The following is an 18,445-nucleotide window of genomic DNA, read 5'->3' as shown; positions in this document are numbered from 1 at the left end:
CCGTAATGTGTCTGCTGCGTCTTTAACAGCTCTGTCGTGATGGGTCGTTGCGCTGCCTTGAAAAGAGAAGTGTGTGAATTTTACAAAGCCGTGCTTCTGTGGACTCAGATAGGGTGCGCAAGGTCTATGTTTATGTAAAGTTCTCTGTTTTCAGTCCAGTGCTGATTTCGTGCAGAGTTGTTTCCTGCAGTCCGTTGTCGGGGCGTAAGCTCTGGTTGATGCAGCCCCTGTGGGGGCAAAGTCACCACGTGCTGCTGTCTGAGTCCCTGCCCCCCATTCCGTGTGGCTGCAGGGAATTCTTTATCCAGGTCTACAGTCCCTTTGTGAGTAAGTTAAGCCTTTTCCTTGGTTCTTCCTCCATCGTGCAGTTTCTTAACTTTCAGAAAAGAGGAAAACACACCCCGGTGATGGTCTTGACTTGTGGGAGCTCAGGGCACTTTTTCCGGGCATCGCACCATAGCCTTTGGGGACTGTTCCACACAGTGTGTTCTCTGTTAGGATATTTTCCCAGAATAAATTTCCATCTTGTGGATTTCCTCCGAAAACTCCCATAGTAGGAATTTCCACTTAAGATAATTAAAATGACATGTACTTTCTTGCCGACTGTGACATTTGTTCCTCAGACAACAGAATGTGTATAGATTTTGCAGGGGTCCCCCACCCCAAATTTACAAAATTTACAAATTTACAAAATTGGTTACTCATTTTATAACATGCCTTAAGGCTATTCTTTGGATGCTAAGAAATACTTTTAGGACTTCCAAACACTTCCTCAGCTTGTATGTTTAAATTGTGTGGAGAAATATATTTTGTTAAGACTTACATTAGGCTGTGTTGGTTAACTGATACGTATTTACAGGTTTTCTCATTGAGTATTCTGGGGAAACAGGAAATATTAATAATTTATGTTTTTTATTGAAGTATAGTTGATTTACATTGCTGTGTTAATTTCTGGTGTACAGCATAGTGACTCATTCATACATTTATACATATATTCCTTTTCATTCCTTTTCCATTAGAGGCCATTACAAGATACTGAATATAGTTCCCTGTGTAATAGCATCGGATCTTGTTGTTTATCTAATAATTTACGTTCCAATTTAGCCAGACCTTGTACAAACTCATCACTTGGGTTTTCTGGGTTTAAGACATAAAATCTATTAATTCTCCCTGAGGTTTCACTATGGAACAAATGATGCGTTCTGTATGGTTTCTTTGTTAGAGCACTGAGCGTCTGAGTTGTCCTTTGAGGACCTCATTGTTCCGTGGCTCTCAGCATCGGTCCCTGAACATCCTGTGCTGCGTGTCAGCCTTTCTTATGTGCACAAGCCCTGTGACCTGCGCTTCGAAAGACAAACAATGAAGTGGTATTGCAGGATATCTGTCACGCAGTTGGTTAGACTCCAGGAACTTCAATATACACGCTGAAACAACAGTAATAAAGGACCAAGTATGAGGGTTGTTTGGGGCGGATACGTTAACATTTAGCATATTAGTGGCTTTTCTTCTTGCAGTGTATCTGAAGACACACAATTTTTTTTTTCTTAAATTAACACAAAGCCAAGAGCAACCTAAGAGGGAGAAATGGAACTGGCTTGGTAAAGTGGCCACTATTTTTCCTTCTTTCTCAAACAGGGAGAGTGATCTACCCATGATGCTGTCTGGTGGCACCATGGCCCAGACACAGGTGTACGTCTGTGTGTGTGTGTGTATCTCTGTCTGTGTGTGTTGCGGGGTGAGGAGGCTTAATGCAGTTACGGGTTCCAGGCTGTGCTCTGAGTTCAGACTGCTTAAACCTCCTAGTCATGCTTCTTAATCTCTTCTTTAAAATTATTTATTTATTTATTCATTTATTTATTTATTTATGATTGAAGTATAGTCAGTTACAATGTGTCAATTTCTGGTGTACAGCACGATGTCCCAGTCATGCATACACATACATATATTTATTTTCATATATTCTTAATCCCTTTAAACGTGGTTTTCAAAATCTAGAAAGTGAGGCTCCTAAGCATCTCTTCGTAGCCTTGTTGTAAAGACTCCATAAGGCCGTGCCTGTGAATGGCCAAAATTCAACACCAGATTAGTGATGGTGAAGGGGATGATGACGACATTGACGATTTGCTTCTTGGGACCGCCGTCCTCCTGATTCCCTAAGGCCACCGTTTTGGCAATACCTTTAGTTTATCCTTTGTCGTTTCCCTAAATGCTGTAGTGCCCATCTGAAGCGATCTGACAGGCGTTCCCTAGACCTCTTGCCGCTACATTTACCCTCTTGGCTGTGTCTGCGCCTATACTCCACCCTCTCTCTGGTTAATATGCATGAACTGTCCATGTGTAATGGACACTGAAAATTACAAAACATTGCTGAAATAGATGAAAGAAAACCTACACCGGTGGCGTGCAATGCCACGTTGACATACTTCCCCACTTTGAATAAGGGGCGGACTTGCGGACTCGCTTTCAAGGTGAAATGCCAGGAGAGAGAAGGCTCATGGTCCTTCTTTTCCATGTGCACCTGTGAGATTTTTCTGTCATGTCTCAAAAGTAGAGGTTTTAAGAAAGAAAGAAAAAAGCTTTCTCAAAGGAGGAGGAGAGAGAGTTCTGTGGATCACAGATCATCCAACTTTTAAGCTGCAAAATCTTTCCAGTGGAAGACGTTGGGGAATATAGTCCCATATATACGTATGAAGTATACGCTGTGCTAGTGAACAAAGCCAGTGTGCACTGAAAACAGACACATGTCGAGGAATTTTAAAAGAAAGATTTTAAAAAATATTAGTTTTCAAATGAACAACAGGGAACTACCGTGGATCACAAGGGAACAATATTCAATATCTTGTAATAGCCTATAATGGAAAAGAATCTGAAAAAGAATATATATGTATGTGTGTGTAACTGAATCACTTTGCTCTACACCTGACACTAACACAACATTGTAAAGCAACTATACTTTAATAAAAAAATTAGTTTTCATATTCTATTGGTACTCAAATACGTAATCTCGACTTCACTTTGGAGACTGGGAGTCTGGATCAACTTGTGAGATGGACAGGCACATCAAAGAAGGCATGTTCATCCCTCATGAAAGCTTTGGAGGCAACCTGTAGAAAATGGAACCGTTTTACTGTAAATCGTGGATTCTTATTGATTCTAATCTCTTGTCAACTCAGATGGAACCAAGAGTGTGATTCCCTGAAGTAATTATTTTTTTGGAATTATCTTGGAGGATTCAAGAGTGTTTATTATTTTTTAGAAAATGAAAATATTTTGTATATTCAGTAAGTTATCATGAATCACAAGCAAGACATCAGCTAGAAGAGAGCAGGTTTTGCTGCAGTAAAAAAAAATCCCAAATGCCTGTGCCTTAAAACAAAACCGGTTCTTGCTCATAAAACTACATGCTAATTAGCAGCGGTAAGGGGTCCTCCACTGTCCTCTCAGGAAGTTTCACTGTCTAGGTTATAACTAATCATGGTAGCAGGTGCCCAGAGAATCAAACAGTGGCCCTGAAACCACTTCCATTCACCTTTAATTAGCCAGAGCAAAATTTGTAAACCACAGCAATGTCCAGAGTCAGGAAAGTGTGATGCCCCCATATGCTTGGATGTAGAGAGAATCTGGGCACTTAATAAATAGTGATCATATCTGTGACAAAATAGGAATGAATCGGAATGGATTTCTTTTGTCAAAGATGTTAGGATCTAATCAAGCACATAACACATACAAAGTAACTGTATGTTAAGTGCCAAAGAAGAGAGTTGAGTAAAACTCTCTAGGAGTTTAGAGGGAAGTTGAAAATTCAAAAAGGTTTCCTGGAAGGAACTAGAAACAGAAAGTTAATCACAGTTACAGATGATAGGGGTTCTTACCCAATTTAAGAAATTGTTAACTTAGGAATGTTGTGGTTCCTTACTGTCGTGTGTGTGTGTGTGTGTGTGTGTGTGTGTGTGTGTGTGTTTGTGTGTCATTAACAAGACTGTAATGAACATCTTTTTATATATTTCTCAGTACATTTTTCTGAGTGTGTCCATAGGAAAATTTCCCAGAAGTGGAATTGATTATAGAATCAATGGGTTAAATTTCTAATTAAACTTTGATGAAAATTGCCTGTTTACCTCCCAGAAAGCTTGTACTCCAGCAATGACTGTGTGGAATTATCTTTCCTCAGACTTTTATTAGCACTGAATTTCATGAATGTTTCTAATTTTCAGCGATGTAACTTGAAAATGCTACTGGTTTGATTTGCAATTCTTTATTAGTAAGTAAGGTAAAGTACCTTGTCATGTGGTTTTTGGAAATATTCTTACTTCTCTGTAGTTTCCTTTTTATTCATACCCATTTTTTTTTCCCACTGGGCTGTTCATCTTTTTAAAAATTTTTTTTTATATGCATGTCATAAATTGTGTGAAAATATTTTTTCTTGGCTTATATTATGTGTTTTGATCTGGTTTTTAGAATTTTAGCCATATAGAAATTTATATGTATTTTTATATATATAAAGTTTTTTTTTCTCCTGTGTTTGTTTCTGTATAGGAAAGTTCAATGTGAACATTTTGAATATAATTATTCATTATTTTATTTTTATAATTTTTATTATTTTATATTTTAACCTTAAAATATTTGATATTTGGAGTAGTTAGATGAGCATTTGTATTTTTCCCTTTCTTTTTCTAAAGGATAGCCAGTTGCTACAACAGGGTTTGTGAAATTTCATTTTTTTCTCCATGTATTTGAAAAGCCATCATTATCACTAAATTTCCATTTTCATTTGGATCCGGTGTTTTTGACTTTCCATTCTGTTCCATTTATCTGTCTACATCTTCCCCACTGCCAAATTATTTAATTATTGTCACTTCATAATATGATTTAATATTGGCAGGCCTGGTCCTTGCTCAGTATTCTTTATGATCAAAATTTTCCTGGCCATTCTTGCATGCTTATTTTTCCAGATAAAGCTCAGTATTGTTTCTTCAATTTTTTAGAAATTCCTATATACATTTTAATTAGGATTCCTTTGAGTTTATGGACTAATTTTAAAAACACTGACATAATTTCAATGCTGAGTTTTCCTGCTCAAGAGTAGGCTTTATCTTTCTTTTTATTTTGATCTTGAAACTTGATGGAATACTACTAAAATTCTTTTGTACTGTGGGGAATTCTCTGATGCTCAGAGGTCTCCAGTGAAATGACCCAACCAGACCATATTGTAGTGAAGCTAGTCAATGAACAGTCCTCACTGGGAGCTTATTGTCAGCTTCCAATGAGCTGATAATCAGGAACCGTCAAATATCTTAGGAGAGTTAAAGATCAACAAAAAATCTTAGAAGTAACTGATACAAGGCTTGGAGAGGAAGACTTGAGAAAACTTAGCCATTAATGCCCTCAGAGAAGCAGAATCCCTGACGACCCCGCTTCAGCTGTGCTTCTCTGTGGGGAGTGATGGGTCCGCAGGGCCAGCCTAGAGGCACACATGTAGCCCATGACCCCATGTAGACCACACTCCTGGGCCCTGGCACTCCTTGCAGAAATCACCCCAATCCCATTCCCAGGGTCTGCAGGCCTCTTCTCTGTCCCTGTTCTCCGAGGGCCTTCCAGCACAGTTGTGTGTCTGTCTATATGCTTGGAGGTAACTGAGGGAAGCTTGTCTATGTGACGTGTGGATGGGGCTGGGATATGTGGCCTGAGCCCATGTGTACAAGCTGAGGTCCCTGTGCATGAAAGTCTTCCACAGTGCCTAACATCATGGGTGGTGCGGACCACGCCTGGCATCATGGGTGGTGCGGACCATGCCTGGCATCGTGGGTGGTGCGGACCACGCCTGGCATCGTGGGTGGTGCGGACCACGCCTGGCATCGTGGGTGGTGCGGACCACGCCTGACATCGTGGGTGGTGTAGACCACGCCTGACATCGTGGGTAGTGTAGACCATGCCTGGCATCATGGTTGTTGTAGACTACGCCTGACATCATGGATAGCGTAGACCACACCTGACGTCATGGGTAGCGTAGACCACACCTGGTATCATGGATGTTGTAGACCGCAGCTGGTATCATGGATAGTGTAGACCACACTGGTGCTTAACATTGTAAAAGTCTGAGACACTGTAAACAAAGATTCTTCGAGAGGAAAATGCTACAGCCACCACCGCCACCAGCCAAAAAAATATTCCTCATTCCTCATACAAGTGATCAGAATCAGAAAGGCTTCAAACATCTCACTGGTGCCACTGAAATCAAGAAGGGACTGGAGCAGAGCCTTCGAAGGTCTGAAGGAAGAAAATTCCAAATTATACTGGCATATGCAAATAATCAATTATATACGTGATTAGTATAAACACACTTCCCGAAATTGAAGGTCTAAGAAAGTTGTGTCTCATGAATTCCAAGGGAATAAACAGAGACAGAACAACAAAGTCTGTGCTGGAACAAATGAGGAGGCTCTGGACATGTTAAAGAATATGAAAATTTCAGTATATATATTTAGAAGAGATTTTGACAGTTGGAGATAGTTTGAGGTTTGATAGTGCAGCAAATTTGTAGGAAATTAAGCAGTCGATCCCCACCACCACCAAAAAAAAAAAATCAGGCTATTTTTAACTGTAAGAAAAACAAGCATTTGGGCAGGAAAAGGCGAGCTGTCACCATGGTTATGAGTTAGCTGTGACTCTTATTATCATAAATACTGACTACTGATGTAACCAGAGCTGTGATGGAAGGTTCGGGGGATTTGTGCTTCTTAGAAATGGAGATGGGGAGATAGTGTTGGTGGCGTGAGAGATTAATTCTTGTCTTTCATCTTTCACGATGAGCAGTAGATAGGGCTGGAACTGAAAATGTGGTAACCACGTGGTTTGGCGATTTGAACTCAGAGAGAGACGAAATGTCAGAGTGAGAAGAGTTGCCTCTGAAGGGTTCTATGCCTTGAGTAACTATGTCACTCTTTAAAACACATTAATCAATAACCTTTATTAAAAGTAAGATTTTAAAGAATTCCATCAATCAGGTAAATAGTCACAGCCTCCTCTCCCCATACCAGACAAACTAAGAATATCATGAATTGTTTGTACGTAGTGTCTTAATTTGCCTAAATAAGAGGGAATTGACCCAAATCGTGCTGTGCTGGCCACTGGTCTTTTCTTAACTGTGTCTTGACAATTAAGATTTTGAAGCTAAGACAGCTGCACCCAGTATTTCCCACAGAAATAAGTCTTAAAACTATGTCCACTGAATACCAAGCTGTTGTGATTTCTCTCTCCTCTTTCGGAGATCACCATGGACGTTCATCCGCATAGACACATCTGAATAGATACCTACCATGAGTCATTTCCTGAAATCAGCAATTGGAAACAAAACAAAACAAAACAAAACTCCTAGAATGTTTTGAGACTTTCAGCTCAGGGTCTGTCCTTACTGAGCTGGACAGGACTTCAGAGGATGGGTCTCACCAGAGCGTTGGCACTCAATCATTTCTCTTAACTCCTCTGTCTTAGCACTGTAAGAGCCTGAATATTTTTAGAATGGGTGACTACTCTCTAAGGGTGGGGTCAGGATTGCTGATGAGATTCTCTTGGCCCCAGATACTTCCTGGCTCTGATCATAAGTGAAATCTGGACAAAGGAGGATTAGTTTTTCATAGACCTAGGGTTTTTTCTTTAATTGAAGTATGGTCAGTTGCAGTGTGTCAGTTTCTGGTGGGCAGCCTCATGTCCCGGTCGTACATAAACATACATATATTCGCTTTCACGTTCTTTTTCATTAAAGGTTATTACAAGATACTGAATATAGTTCCCTGTGCTCTACAGAAGAAGCTTGTTTTTTTTAGAGATAGGGTTTTAATATAGTTGTGCCTTTAACTGTTTGCAGACTTATTTCCAATGGATTTCGACGAGAATGAGGTTGAAGAATATACGTTGATTTTTTTTTGGCTGACACATGTTTTCTTTAATTAATTTCGGTTTTATTTTCAGGGTGACCGTGGGCTTCCTGGCTTTCCTGGGCTTCATGGAATGCCAGGGTCAAAGGTGGGAGAAATCTGTTCTTTTTTAAATTGAGCAATGCCGTGTTTTATTGCGAACTGAAAGTCCTTTATGTGACAAATGTGTTATAAATAAATGCTCATAAATGAATTAAAATAAAGTAAATGATTGGGTTAAGATGAATATCATAGTTTACGTAAAGCTTTTGACAGATTTCCTCTAAAGTTTTCATTAATCTTACAGATTTTAAAATTTGATTAGCAAGTTTCACTATATATATAAATTCTCTTAACTATAAGCCTTATAGTATAAGCCTCCGTTATAGAAACAAATGTCCTTGCTTTTCTTTGTAAAGCCTGGAAAATAGGACTTTCCAAGTTTGTAAGGAAACTTTATTTTATTTTGATATTGGCCTATTAAACTCTGTTGTTTATAATTAGTGGTGTATTTTTTCTTTAATATGTAAGAGAAATATTCACCTTCCTCTAAAATTCAGGATATATCTTTTGTCTTTTAGGGTGAAATGGGCCCCAAAGGAGATAAAGGATTACCTGGATTTTATGGAAAAAAGGGAAGTATAGATCACAAAACAAAGTGTCCATATTGAACCTTCCGTGTAATGGAAATAGAAAATTTGAATTTCAAGCCCAGCCCACTGTTGCAGCAATTAGCTTTGTTCACCTTTCTCAGGGGATTTATTCAGAACAATGAAAAAATGGAAAAATACCTGGTACCTGTCATGCATGGGGTTCTATAAGAATACTTTGTGTTATTGATCCTTCTGAACTTTAAAAATATTTACAGAGAGAGTTAGAGAGTCTTTGAACGTGTCCGCTGAGAATTCTGTTTTTTTCACGTTGAAGGGGCATTATGTTCTTTCTGTATTTAAGATTTGCATCGCTCGTTAGTTTTGCCCAGATGTGGCTTCCGTGTTGAGATGCTTGGCACAGTTCTGCATCCATCTTCCTCTCAATGTCTTGTGGTGTAACAGCGCTTTCCCCAAAGCTGCCGGGCCAACACAAGCTCTGTAGTTCCCTGAGCTCTCACTACGAAGGGAAGTTGGCTTACTTTCCTGTTTAAGTGTGCGCTGCGATTTTGAAACATTACTGTAAGCGTTGTTGTTAAGTGTTTGCTTTGAATACAGGGGGCCAAAGGTGAAAAGGGGAGTGATGGCTTTCCTGGCCTTCCTGGACGCGCTGTGAGTTTGATAGAAAAAGTTCTTAAGTGTTTTACTTTACATAAAATTTATCCTATACTATCTTCCTCTAAAAAGAAAAGTTAGGACAAAAATATATTAATATCCATGTATTTTTTTTTTTTTCAGGGAGAACCAGGAAGACATGGGAAGGATGGACTAATGGGTAGCCCCGGTTTCAAGGTATTTACAAAAAAAAAAAAAGATTTCTGTAACTTGTGAGTGAACATGAGAAAAATGTACAGATATTAGACTTCTTTACATGTGAGTCTGGTATAAAATTAATGACCTAAAATTGTTTTAGAGTAATAGAAAAACTATCCTAAATTTATTTTGAGTCTATCATGCTGTGTTAGAAATAAAATCCCAGGATATCAGAAAGTTGAGTTTGTTTGACGAGCCATTCAGATGGGTTGGTTTGGTGGGTTGGAGGCAGTGGAACTTAGCTCTGTCTCTCAAGGGATTCAGATTTTTTCCAGAGGGTAGGGGGCTGAACCTTTAACCCTGACAACATTTGTGCTATGAGTGCGGAGGAATTAAAGCACAGTGCCCAGCATTCCCCAATCCTGAAAACTCAAAGATACATTCCCTTATAATGGTGGGTGAACACCATCTTATTCTTACATAAAGAAACTCTTTGGGGTCAATTATCAAATAGAAATGGCTTATCAAATCAAAGAACATTGGGTATATATATATATTCAAGTCAGTGCATCTGGAATGAGCCAACAGTCCACATCACTGTCCTACTGTAAGTTTTTTTTGGATCCCCGAGGAGAGACTGTGTAATCCATCAGCCAATGAGGCCACTTGGTCAAGCACTGGAGTTAGAGATGTCATTATGTTTCCTAAAGGGCAGCGCTTTGAAGGCCAAACTTGCTCAGAAATTCAGTCCAAATTTTCTTGATCTATAGTTGTTTTCTCTCCCTTTGGAAAAATTGTCTATTTTTTTTTTTTAACTTAAGGGTTATGGAAGTTTTCCAAACATCAATGATTCCTTAAAGGTTATAGGTAGTGCTTCCCGAATGTAAAATACTGGGGCCCATTGTAGAGAACTCAAGTCATGTGTTGTTGATGTATTTCGCTGGTTTTGTAGTTTATTTCCCACTTGTTTGCTGATGATTGATATTTATTGATACTTACTAGGTGCTGAACATACAGAAGAGAATAAAACTCTTCTGGCGTTTGTAATCTATTCTCTCTCGACATTAGAGATCTCAGATTCTTCTCCTTACCTGCAAATTAGGCATTCATCAAACTCAGTGTTTCTTTGTCATCTCTTCAGAAGCCCATGTGTCCCAAGAAATGAGATCAGACTTTTTTTTGGAGTAGCAGAGTTTAGAGAATAGAACCGAGGTTGGATTTCCACCTCTCAGTGACTTTTTCTAACTAGTTGTATGTCCTTTGCCAAATTCTTTGACCTTCAGTGTTCTCCATTTCAAAAATGGAGTGAATGTTACCTACTTACAGTAACCGAGTTACTTGCCTGAGTCAGCTAAAGCAGTATCTGGCAGAGAATAAATGTTCAGTAAGGAATTGGTTTATTTGCCTATTTTTTTAATTTGAACATAGCTCTCAGATCCCTTTTTGAGCTTAAAGGAAAAAACCCTCACTTTATTGAGCTATGATTGGCACACAAAAAGTGGTACATATTTTAGTGTATACAGCTTAGGGAGTTTGTACATAAGTACATGCCATGAAACCATCACCACAATCAATGTCATAAACATATCTGTCACCTCGAAAAATTTCCTTCCTCCCTCTTTATTTATTTATGATTTTGTGATAAGAACACTTAACATAAGATCAACCCTATTAACTATACTGTCTTTAGATTTTACAATACAGTATTGTCATCCCTAGACACTAAGCTGTACTGTACAGTAGACCTGTAGGATTTACTCATTTTGCATAATTGAATCATTATATCTCTTGCCCAACACTTCCCTGTTTCCCCCTCCCCCAACCCCCGACAACAGCCATTCTATTCTCTGTTTCTGTGAGTTTGGCTGTTTTAGAAGTGGGATCGTGTAATATTTGTCATTTGGCATCTGGCTTCTTCCACTGAGCATCTGTCCTCCAGGCTCATCCATGTTGCTGAAAGTGATGAGATTTCCTTCTTTTTTTTGAGGCTGAAAAATTCCTGTGTGTGTTTATTTATATCTGTATCACATTTTCTGTATTCATTCATCTGTCGATGGACATTGATGTTTCTTTCCTGTCTTGGCTGTTGTGAATAAAGCTACGGTCAGCATGGGAGTTTAGCTATCTCTTCAAGATTTCCATTCCTTTTGGTGTATACCCAGCAGTGATATTGCCAGATAATATGATAGTTCTTTTTTTAATTCTTCAAGGAGACTCCGTACTGTTTTCCATCATGGCTGCGCCAGTTTTTATTCTTACAACAGTGTACAAGGGTTCCAATTTCTCCAAATTCTCAACAACATTATTTTTTTTGCCAAAGCCCCTCATGTGTAAGAAGTGATATCTCACTGTGGTGTTGATTTGCATTTCCCTGATGATTAGTAATGTTGAGTGCATCATATACTTGTTGGTCATTTGTATGACTTCTTGGAGAAATGACTGTTCAGTTCCTTTGCCCATTTTTAAATGGGTTATTTGGTTTTTTTTTTTTCCATTGGATTGTAGGAATTCCTTATATATTTTGTATATTAATCCTTTATCAGATATATGGCTGCCAATATTTTCTTCCTTTCTGTATGTTTTCTTTTCCTTTCCTGTTTTCTCTTTCTTTCTTGCTTGCTTGCTTGCTTGCTTTCGAAGTACAGTCAGTTACAATGTATCAATTTCTGGTGCACAGTGTAGTGTCCCAGTCATGCACATACATGCACGTATTTGTCTTTTCCTTGTGTTGATGGTTTCCTTTGTTGTGCAGAAGCTTTGCAGTTTGATATAAACCCTCTTGTCCACTTTTCCTTTTGTCATTTGTGCTTTTGGTTCAGTAATTGAACATATGAAGATTAGGATTCCTTTTTTATTTATTTTAAAAATGCCATTGGGATTTTGGTAGGAATTACATTGAGTCTGTAAATTATTTGTGGTGGTATAAACATTTTAACAATATAAAGTTTTCCAATCCATGAACTAGAGAAGTCATTCCATTTATTTGTGTCTTTAATTTCTTTCATCAGTGTTTTGCAGTTTTCAGTGTACAATCTTTCACCTTTTTGCTTTAGTTTATTCCTAACTATGACTTTTGATGCTTTTATGAATGGAAGTGGGCATCCTTGCCTTGTTCCTGATCTTAGAGGGAAATCCGTCAGCTTTTCACCACTGACTATGATGTTAGCTGTGGGCTCTTCATGTATCTGTGGCCTTCATTGTGTTGAGATAAGCTGCTTCTGTCCCTAGTTTGTTGAGAGTTTTTATCAAGAAATGGTGTTGAACTCTGTCAAATACTTTTTCTGCATCTTTTGAGGTGACCATGTGATTTTTATCTTCATTCTATTAATGTGGTGTATCACATTGATTTGCATATTCTGAACCATTTTTGCTTCCCAGGGATAAATCCCACTCGATCACAATGTATGGTCCTTTTAATGTGTTGTTGGATTCAGTTTGCTAATATTTGTTGGGAATTTTTGCACGTTTGATCATCAAGGATGCTGCCCTGTAGTCTTCTTTTCTTGTGGAGTCTTGTCTGGTTTTAGTGTCAAGCTGATACCAGACTCATAAAATGAGTTTGGATGCGTTCTCTCTTCTTCTACTAAGTATATAATCTCCCTTATTTGTCATCAGTCTGTTCAGGCTTTCAATTTCTTCTTAATTCAGTCTTGGTAGATGATTTGTTTCTAGGAATGTATCTATTCCTTCTAGTTTGTCCCATTTGTTGGCATATAATTATTCATAATAGTCCCTTTGATCTTTTAATAAAATTTCTGTGGCATCATTTGTAATGTCTTCCCTTCTGTTTCTGATTTTGCGTCTCCTTTTTTTTTCTTAGTCTCACTAAGGATTTGCCCATTTTTTAAAAAAAAATCAGCCCTAGCTTTATCTATTTTTACTGTTGTTTTTCTATTTTCTGCTTCATTTATTTTTACTCTAATCAGTTATTTCTGTCCTTCTGCTAGTTTGGACTTAGTTTGTTCTTTTTCTAGTTCCTTGCCCTTTCTGAGATTAATCTGGTTGGCATATTCACATACCCACAGGTGTAAACTCAAGTTCACCCTTTCTAAACAGCTTATCAATCAATAAGTCAAATATCATACAGTTTACTCATTTAATGTGTACAATTCAATGGTTTTTAAAAATTAAATTTACAGAGATACTCAATCATCACTACAGTCTAATTTTAGAACATTTTCATCACCATGAAAAGAAACCCTGTACCCATTAGTGGTCACACTGTGTTTCCTCCCAGCCCTACTCAAACTCTTATCCATTTTCTGTCTCTATGGATTTGTCCATTATGAACAGTTCATATAAACTGCATGATACAATATGTGGGCTTTTGTGGCTTAACCTCTTGGCTGACCATAACATATCTGAGGCTCATCTATGTTTTGGCTTATATTAGTATTTCCTTCCTTTTTTTATTACTGATAATACTTGATTGTATGACTATATACATTTTATTCATTCATCAGTTGATAGACATTTGGGTTGTTTATATTTTTGGCTATTACACACGTACAAGTTTTGCATGGACATATGTGTTTCATTTCTCATAAGTATATTTCTACTAGTGGAATGGTGGCACTTGTAACTATGTTTAATATTTTGAGGTCAGTTCACTCTTGGTATTTGCTTTCCTGAGAGGTACATGCTACGCTTTATTTTTAACCTTGGTTATGACCACCATTTCTGAGTAGTGTGGACTTAATTAGGTTAATTCCTTCTTGTCTATTTGTAATTTTTTCCTGGAGTCATTCACAATTTTTTTTAAGTCTATTTAGTTAAAAAATAGACTTTATTTTTTCAAGCAGTTTCAGATTCACATCAAAACTAATCAGAAAGTCCAGAGTTCACATATGCCCCTGTCTGCTCCCCACCGTAGATTTCCACAATCAACTTCCCACACCAGAGTGGTACCTATTTTTTAAAAATATATTTTTATTGAAGTACAGTCAGTTTACAATGTTGTGTCAATTTCTGGTGGTGTACAGCACAATGCTTCAGTCACTTACATTTGTTCTCATATTCTTCTTCACCATAAGTTACGACAAGATATTGAATATAGTTCCCTGTGCTCTACAGTATAAACTTGTTGTTTGTTTATTCTATATATAGTAGTTAGTATCTGAAAAATCTCGAACTCCCAATCTGTCCCTTCCCAACCCCTTCCCCATCTGGTAACCACAAGTTTGTTTTCTATGTCTGTGAATCTGTTTCTGTCTTGTAAATAAGTCTGTTTGTCTTTAAAATTTTTTTTTGACTTTTTTATTGATTTATAATCATTTTACAATGTTGTGTCAAATTCCAGTGTAGAGCACAATTTTTCAGTTATACATGAACACTTGTATATTCATTGTCACGTTTTTTTCTCTGTGAGCTACCATAAGATCTTGTATATATTTCCCTGTGCTATACAGTATAATCTTGTTTATCTATTCTACAATTTTGAAATTCCAGTCTATCTCTTCCCACCCCCCGCCCCCTTGGCAACCACAAGTTTATATTCTATGTCTGTGAGTCTATTTCTGTTTTGTATTTATGCTTTGTTTGTTTGGTTTTTTTTCTTTTAGATTCCATATATGAGTGATCTCATACAGTATTTTGCTTTCTCTTTCTGGCTTACTTCACTTAGAATGACATTCTCCAGGAGCATCCATGTTGCTGCAAATGGCGTTATGTTGTCAGTTTTTATGGCTGAATAGTATTCCATTGTATAAATATACCACATCTTATTTATCCAGTCATCTGTTGATGGACATTTAGGCTGTTGAAGCACCTTCACGGGCACATCATTATCACTCAAAGTCCACAGTTTACGTTAGGGTTCACCCTTGGTGTTGTACATTCTGTGGGTTTGGATAAATGTATGATGACACATATCCATCACTATAGCATCATACGGAATAGTTTCACTGCTCTAAAAACCCTCTGTGCTCTGCCTATTTATCTTTTCCTTCCTCCAGCCCCTGGCCACCACTGATCTTTTTACTGTCTCCACAGTCTTCCCTTTTCCAGAACGTCATATAGTTGGATCATACCGCCTTTTACCTAGTAATACGTGTTTAAGATTCCTCCATGTCTTCTCATGGCTTGAAGGCTCACTTCTTTTTAGTACTGAGTAATAATATTCTTTTGTCTGAGTAGTTTGTATTCCCTCTTTGGAATCTTTAAATAATGAATCATACCTAATTTTTTTCTGATATTTTTAAAACCTATTTTCTTCCCACTCAACTTTTTGTTTAGAAAATTTTCAATCCTTTTATTTATTTATTTATTTATTTATTTATTTATTTATTTATTTATTTATTTATTTATTTATTTATTATTTTGGAGGGGGAGGTCATTTGGTCTATTTATCTATTATTAGTTTTTTTTTTTTAATGGAGGTGCTCGGGATTGAACCCAGGACCTCATGCATGCTAAGCATGTGCTCTACCACTTCAGCTATACCCTCCCCTCCAGAAATTTTTCAGTCCTACAGAAAATTGAAACATGTAAATATATGAATGTTTATTTCTATAATTTTTTTTGTTGAGTAACCAAAAAGTAAATTGTAGACACTGTGCATTTCTCTCCTATACACTTTAACCTGTATCTCCTAAGAATCCTTTAAATGGTGTTATAATGCCCAAGATATTTAATATCATTACAGTCACATTTTCTCATATGAGCCCATATTCAACATTTTCAAATTGTCCAAAAACTGTCCTAACTCGCCATTTCTTTTGACCTGAGACAATCAAGATACTGATTGATTCATTTGCAGGAATCGTCTCATGCAACAGTTGGGACTCTGGTTTCTGTCACTATAATTTTACCACTCTTGCAATTTCAACTAAATATAATCATACGGTATTTAGTCATCTGGACAGATGACAGTTGTTTTACATTCATCAGTTGATGAGCAGTTGAATTGTTTCCTATATTTGGCATTTGTGAATACTATTCATATGAATATTCTTATGCACATCTGGGTTGGAGGTATTTCCATTTCTCTTGGGTTGGTACCTAGTGGAATTGATGGATTGTATGCTGAGTGTATGTTTAACTTCCTAAGGAAGTTCCGAACAATTTTCCAAAGTGATTGCGTTCTTCTCTATTCTCATTAGCAATTCATGAGAATTCGTTTTACCACATCCTGCCAAGACTTAATATTTTATATTTGAGCTTTTTTAGTTGGTGTGTGATGGTATCTCATGTGGTTTTAGTTTGCATTTTTCTGATGACTGACAGTGTTGACATCTTTTTATGGGCTTGTTGGCCATTGTATAGCTCCTTTTGGGAAGTGTCTATTCAAAACATTTGACTGTTAAAAAAAAAAAACTTTGAGTTGTTTGTTGTTTTATGAATGAATTGTAAGAGTTCTTTATATGTTCTGGCTATAAATCCTTTATCAGATACATACTGGCAAATGTTTTCCCCTGATCTTTGGATTGCGTTTTATTTTCTTAATGGTGTCTTTTGATGGGAAAAATGTTTAATCTGGACGAAGTATAATTTCTCAAACTTTTTTTTGGTCCATGCCTTTTGTGCCCTATTTAAGAACTTTTCCCTAACTTAAGGTAACAAATTTTCTCCTATCTTCTCTTCTAAAAGAAAATATTTTCAAATCTTCAAAACACTTATATTTAGAACGTTATATTTTCTAAAATTATATCATCTTTGCTTGCAAATTTAGTTCTATGATCCATTTTGATGATTTTAATTTCTGTGCATGGTATGTGGTCATTTTTTTGTTTTCCATTTGGAGACCCAGGTGTTCCAGCACCATTTGTTGAAAAGACTATCATTTCCCATTGACTTACATGAGTATATTTGCCAAATATCAATTGATCAATATATGTGTGAAACAATTTTTGGACTCTTGATCCTATTTCTACTCTATTTTTTCATCAACAACACATTGTCTTGATTACCATAGCTTTAAAATAAATCTTGAAATCAGGTAGTGTAAGTGTATAAATTCGTTTTTCTTTTTTAAATTGTAATGGACAGTCTAGGTCCCTATAAATTTCACATAAACTTTAGTATCAGCTTGAATTTTGTTTTTAAAGGCTTCCTGAGCCTTGTTAAAGAAACTTCTTAGTTTGGAATAATAATAGATTTACAGAAAAGTTGCACATTTGGTACAGAGAAGTTTCCTTATATACCTTACCCAGTTTCTCCTGATACTAACATCTTATATTTCTATGATATATTTGTCAAAATTAAGAAATCAGTGTTGGCACACTTGTGTGAACTGAACTCCATACTTTTGAACTCCATTTAAATTTCTTTAGTTTTCCCACAAATGTCTTTTTTCGATTCCAGGAGCTAATCCAGGATATATACCATGTTGCATTTTGTTTTTGTCATGCCTTGTTAGTGTCCTCTAATCTGTGATAATTTATCAGTCTTTTCTTGCTTGTTATAACTGTGACAGTTTTGAAGAGCATTGTTTAGGTATTTTGTAGAATGTCACTCAACTTGGGTTTGATTAGACTGGAATTCTGTTCTTTTGGGGCAAAGAAGGATAACAGAAGTGAGTGTCTTTCTCATCCTATCAGAGAGTATATACCATCCACATGACTGGTCATCAGTGATGTGAACCTTGATCACTTGGCTATGGTATTACAGTTGACCCTTGAACAACGCAGTGTTTAGGGCAGCTCACCCTCTCCACAGCTGAAAATCCAGGTATAATTTATTGTCAGCTCTCTGTATCTGTGGTTCCTCTGTATTGGATCCAAATCCGTGGATTCAACCAACCAAGGCTCTTATGATATTTACTGTTGAAAAAAATCTGCATAGAAGTGATGCTTGCAGTTCAAACCCGTTCAAGGATCCACTCTATTTGTCAGGTTTCTCCACCGTGAAGTTACTGCTTTTTTCTTTATACATTCACCTTGAAAGTGAGTCCACAAGTCCAGCCTCTACTCAAAGTGGGGAAGTATATCAACACGGCATGTCATTCCACTGATATAGGTTTTCTTTAATTTATTTCAGCGGTGTTTTATAGTTTTCAGTGTACAGATCTTGTATGTCTTTCGTTAAATTCATACCCAAGTATTATATTTTTTGTACTCTGATGAATAGGTTTTTTAAAATTTATTTTTTTGTTGCTAGCATATAAAAATGCAGTTAGTTTTGGTATATTGA

At 37.0% G+C, this 18,445-nt stretch overlaps 1 protein-coding gene across 2 annotated transcripts in view; it reads left to right on the top strand.

Moving 5' to 3' along the window:
• The window catches only part of COL21A1 (collagen type XXI alpha 1 chain), a 113,375-nt gene that overhangs the window by 44,154 nt on the left and 50,776 nt on the right, over positions 1–18,445 (top strand). For both annotated transcript variants that reach the window (XM_074348948.1, XM_074348947.1), the window contains 4 exons: positions 7,969–8,022; positions 8,495–8,550; positions 9,124–9,175; positions 9,302–9,355. In XM_074348948.1, coding sequence (XP_074205049.1) covers positions 7,969–8,022; positions 8,495–8,550; positions 9,124–9,175; positions 9,302–9,355 — 216 coding nt within the window. The remainder of the gene's footprint in view (positions 1–7,968; positions 8,023–8,494; positions 8,551–9,123; positions 9,176–9,301; positions 9,356–18,445) is intronic.

Source organism: Camelus bactrianus, chromosome 20 (genome assembly GCF_048773025.1).
Source record: "Camelus bactrianus isolate YW-2024 breed Bactrian camel chromosome 20, ASM4877302v1, whole genome shotgun sequence".
Classification (NCBI taxonomy): domain Eukaryota; kingdom Metazoa; phylum Chordata; class Mammalia; order Artiodactyla; family Camelidae; genus Camelus; species Camelus bactrianus.
The sequence above is the reverse complement of the archived record's forward strand: the minus strand, read 5'-3'. Positions and strand labels throughout refer to the sequence as shown.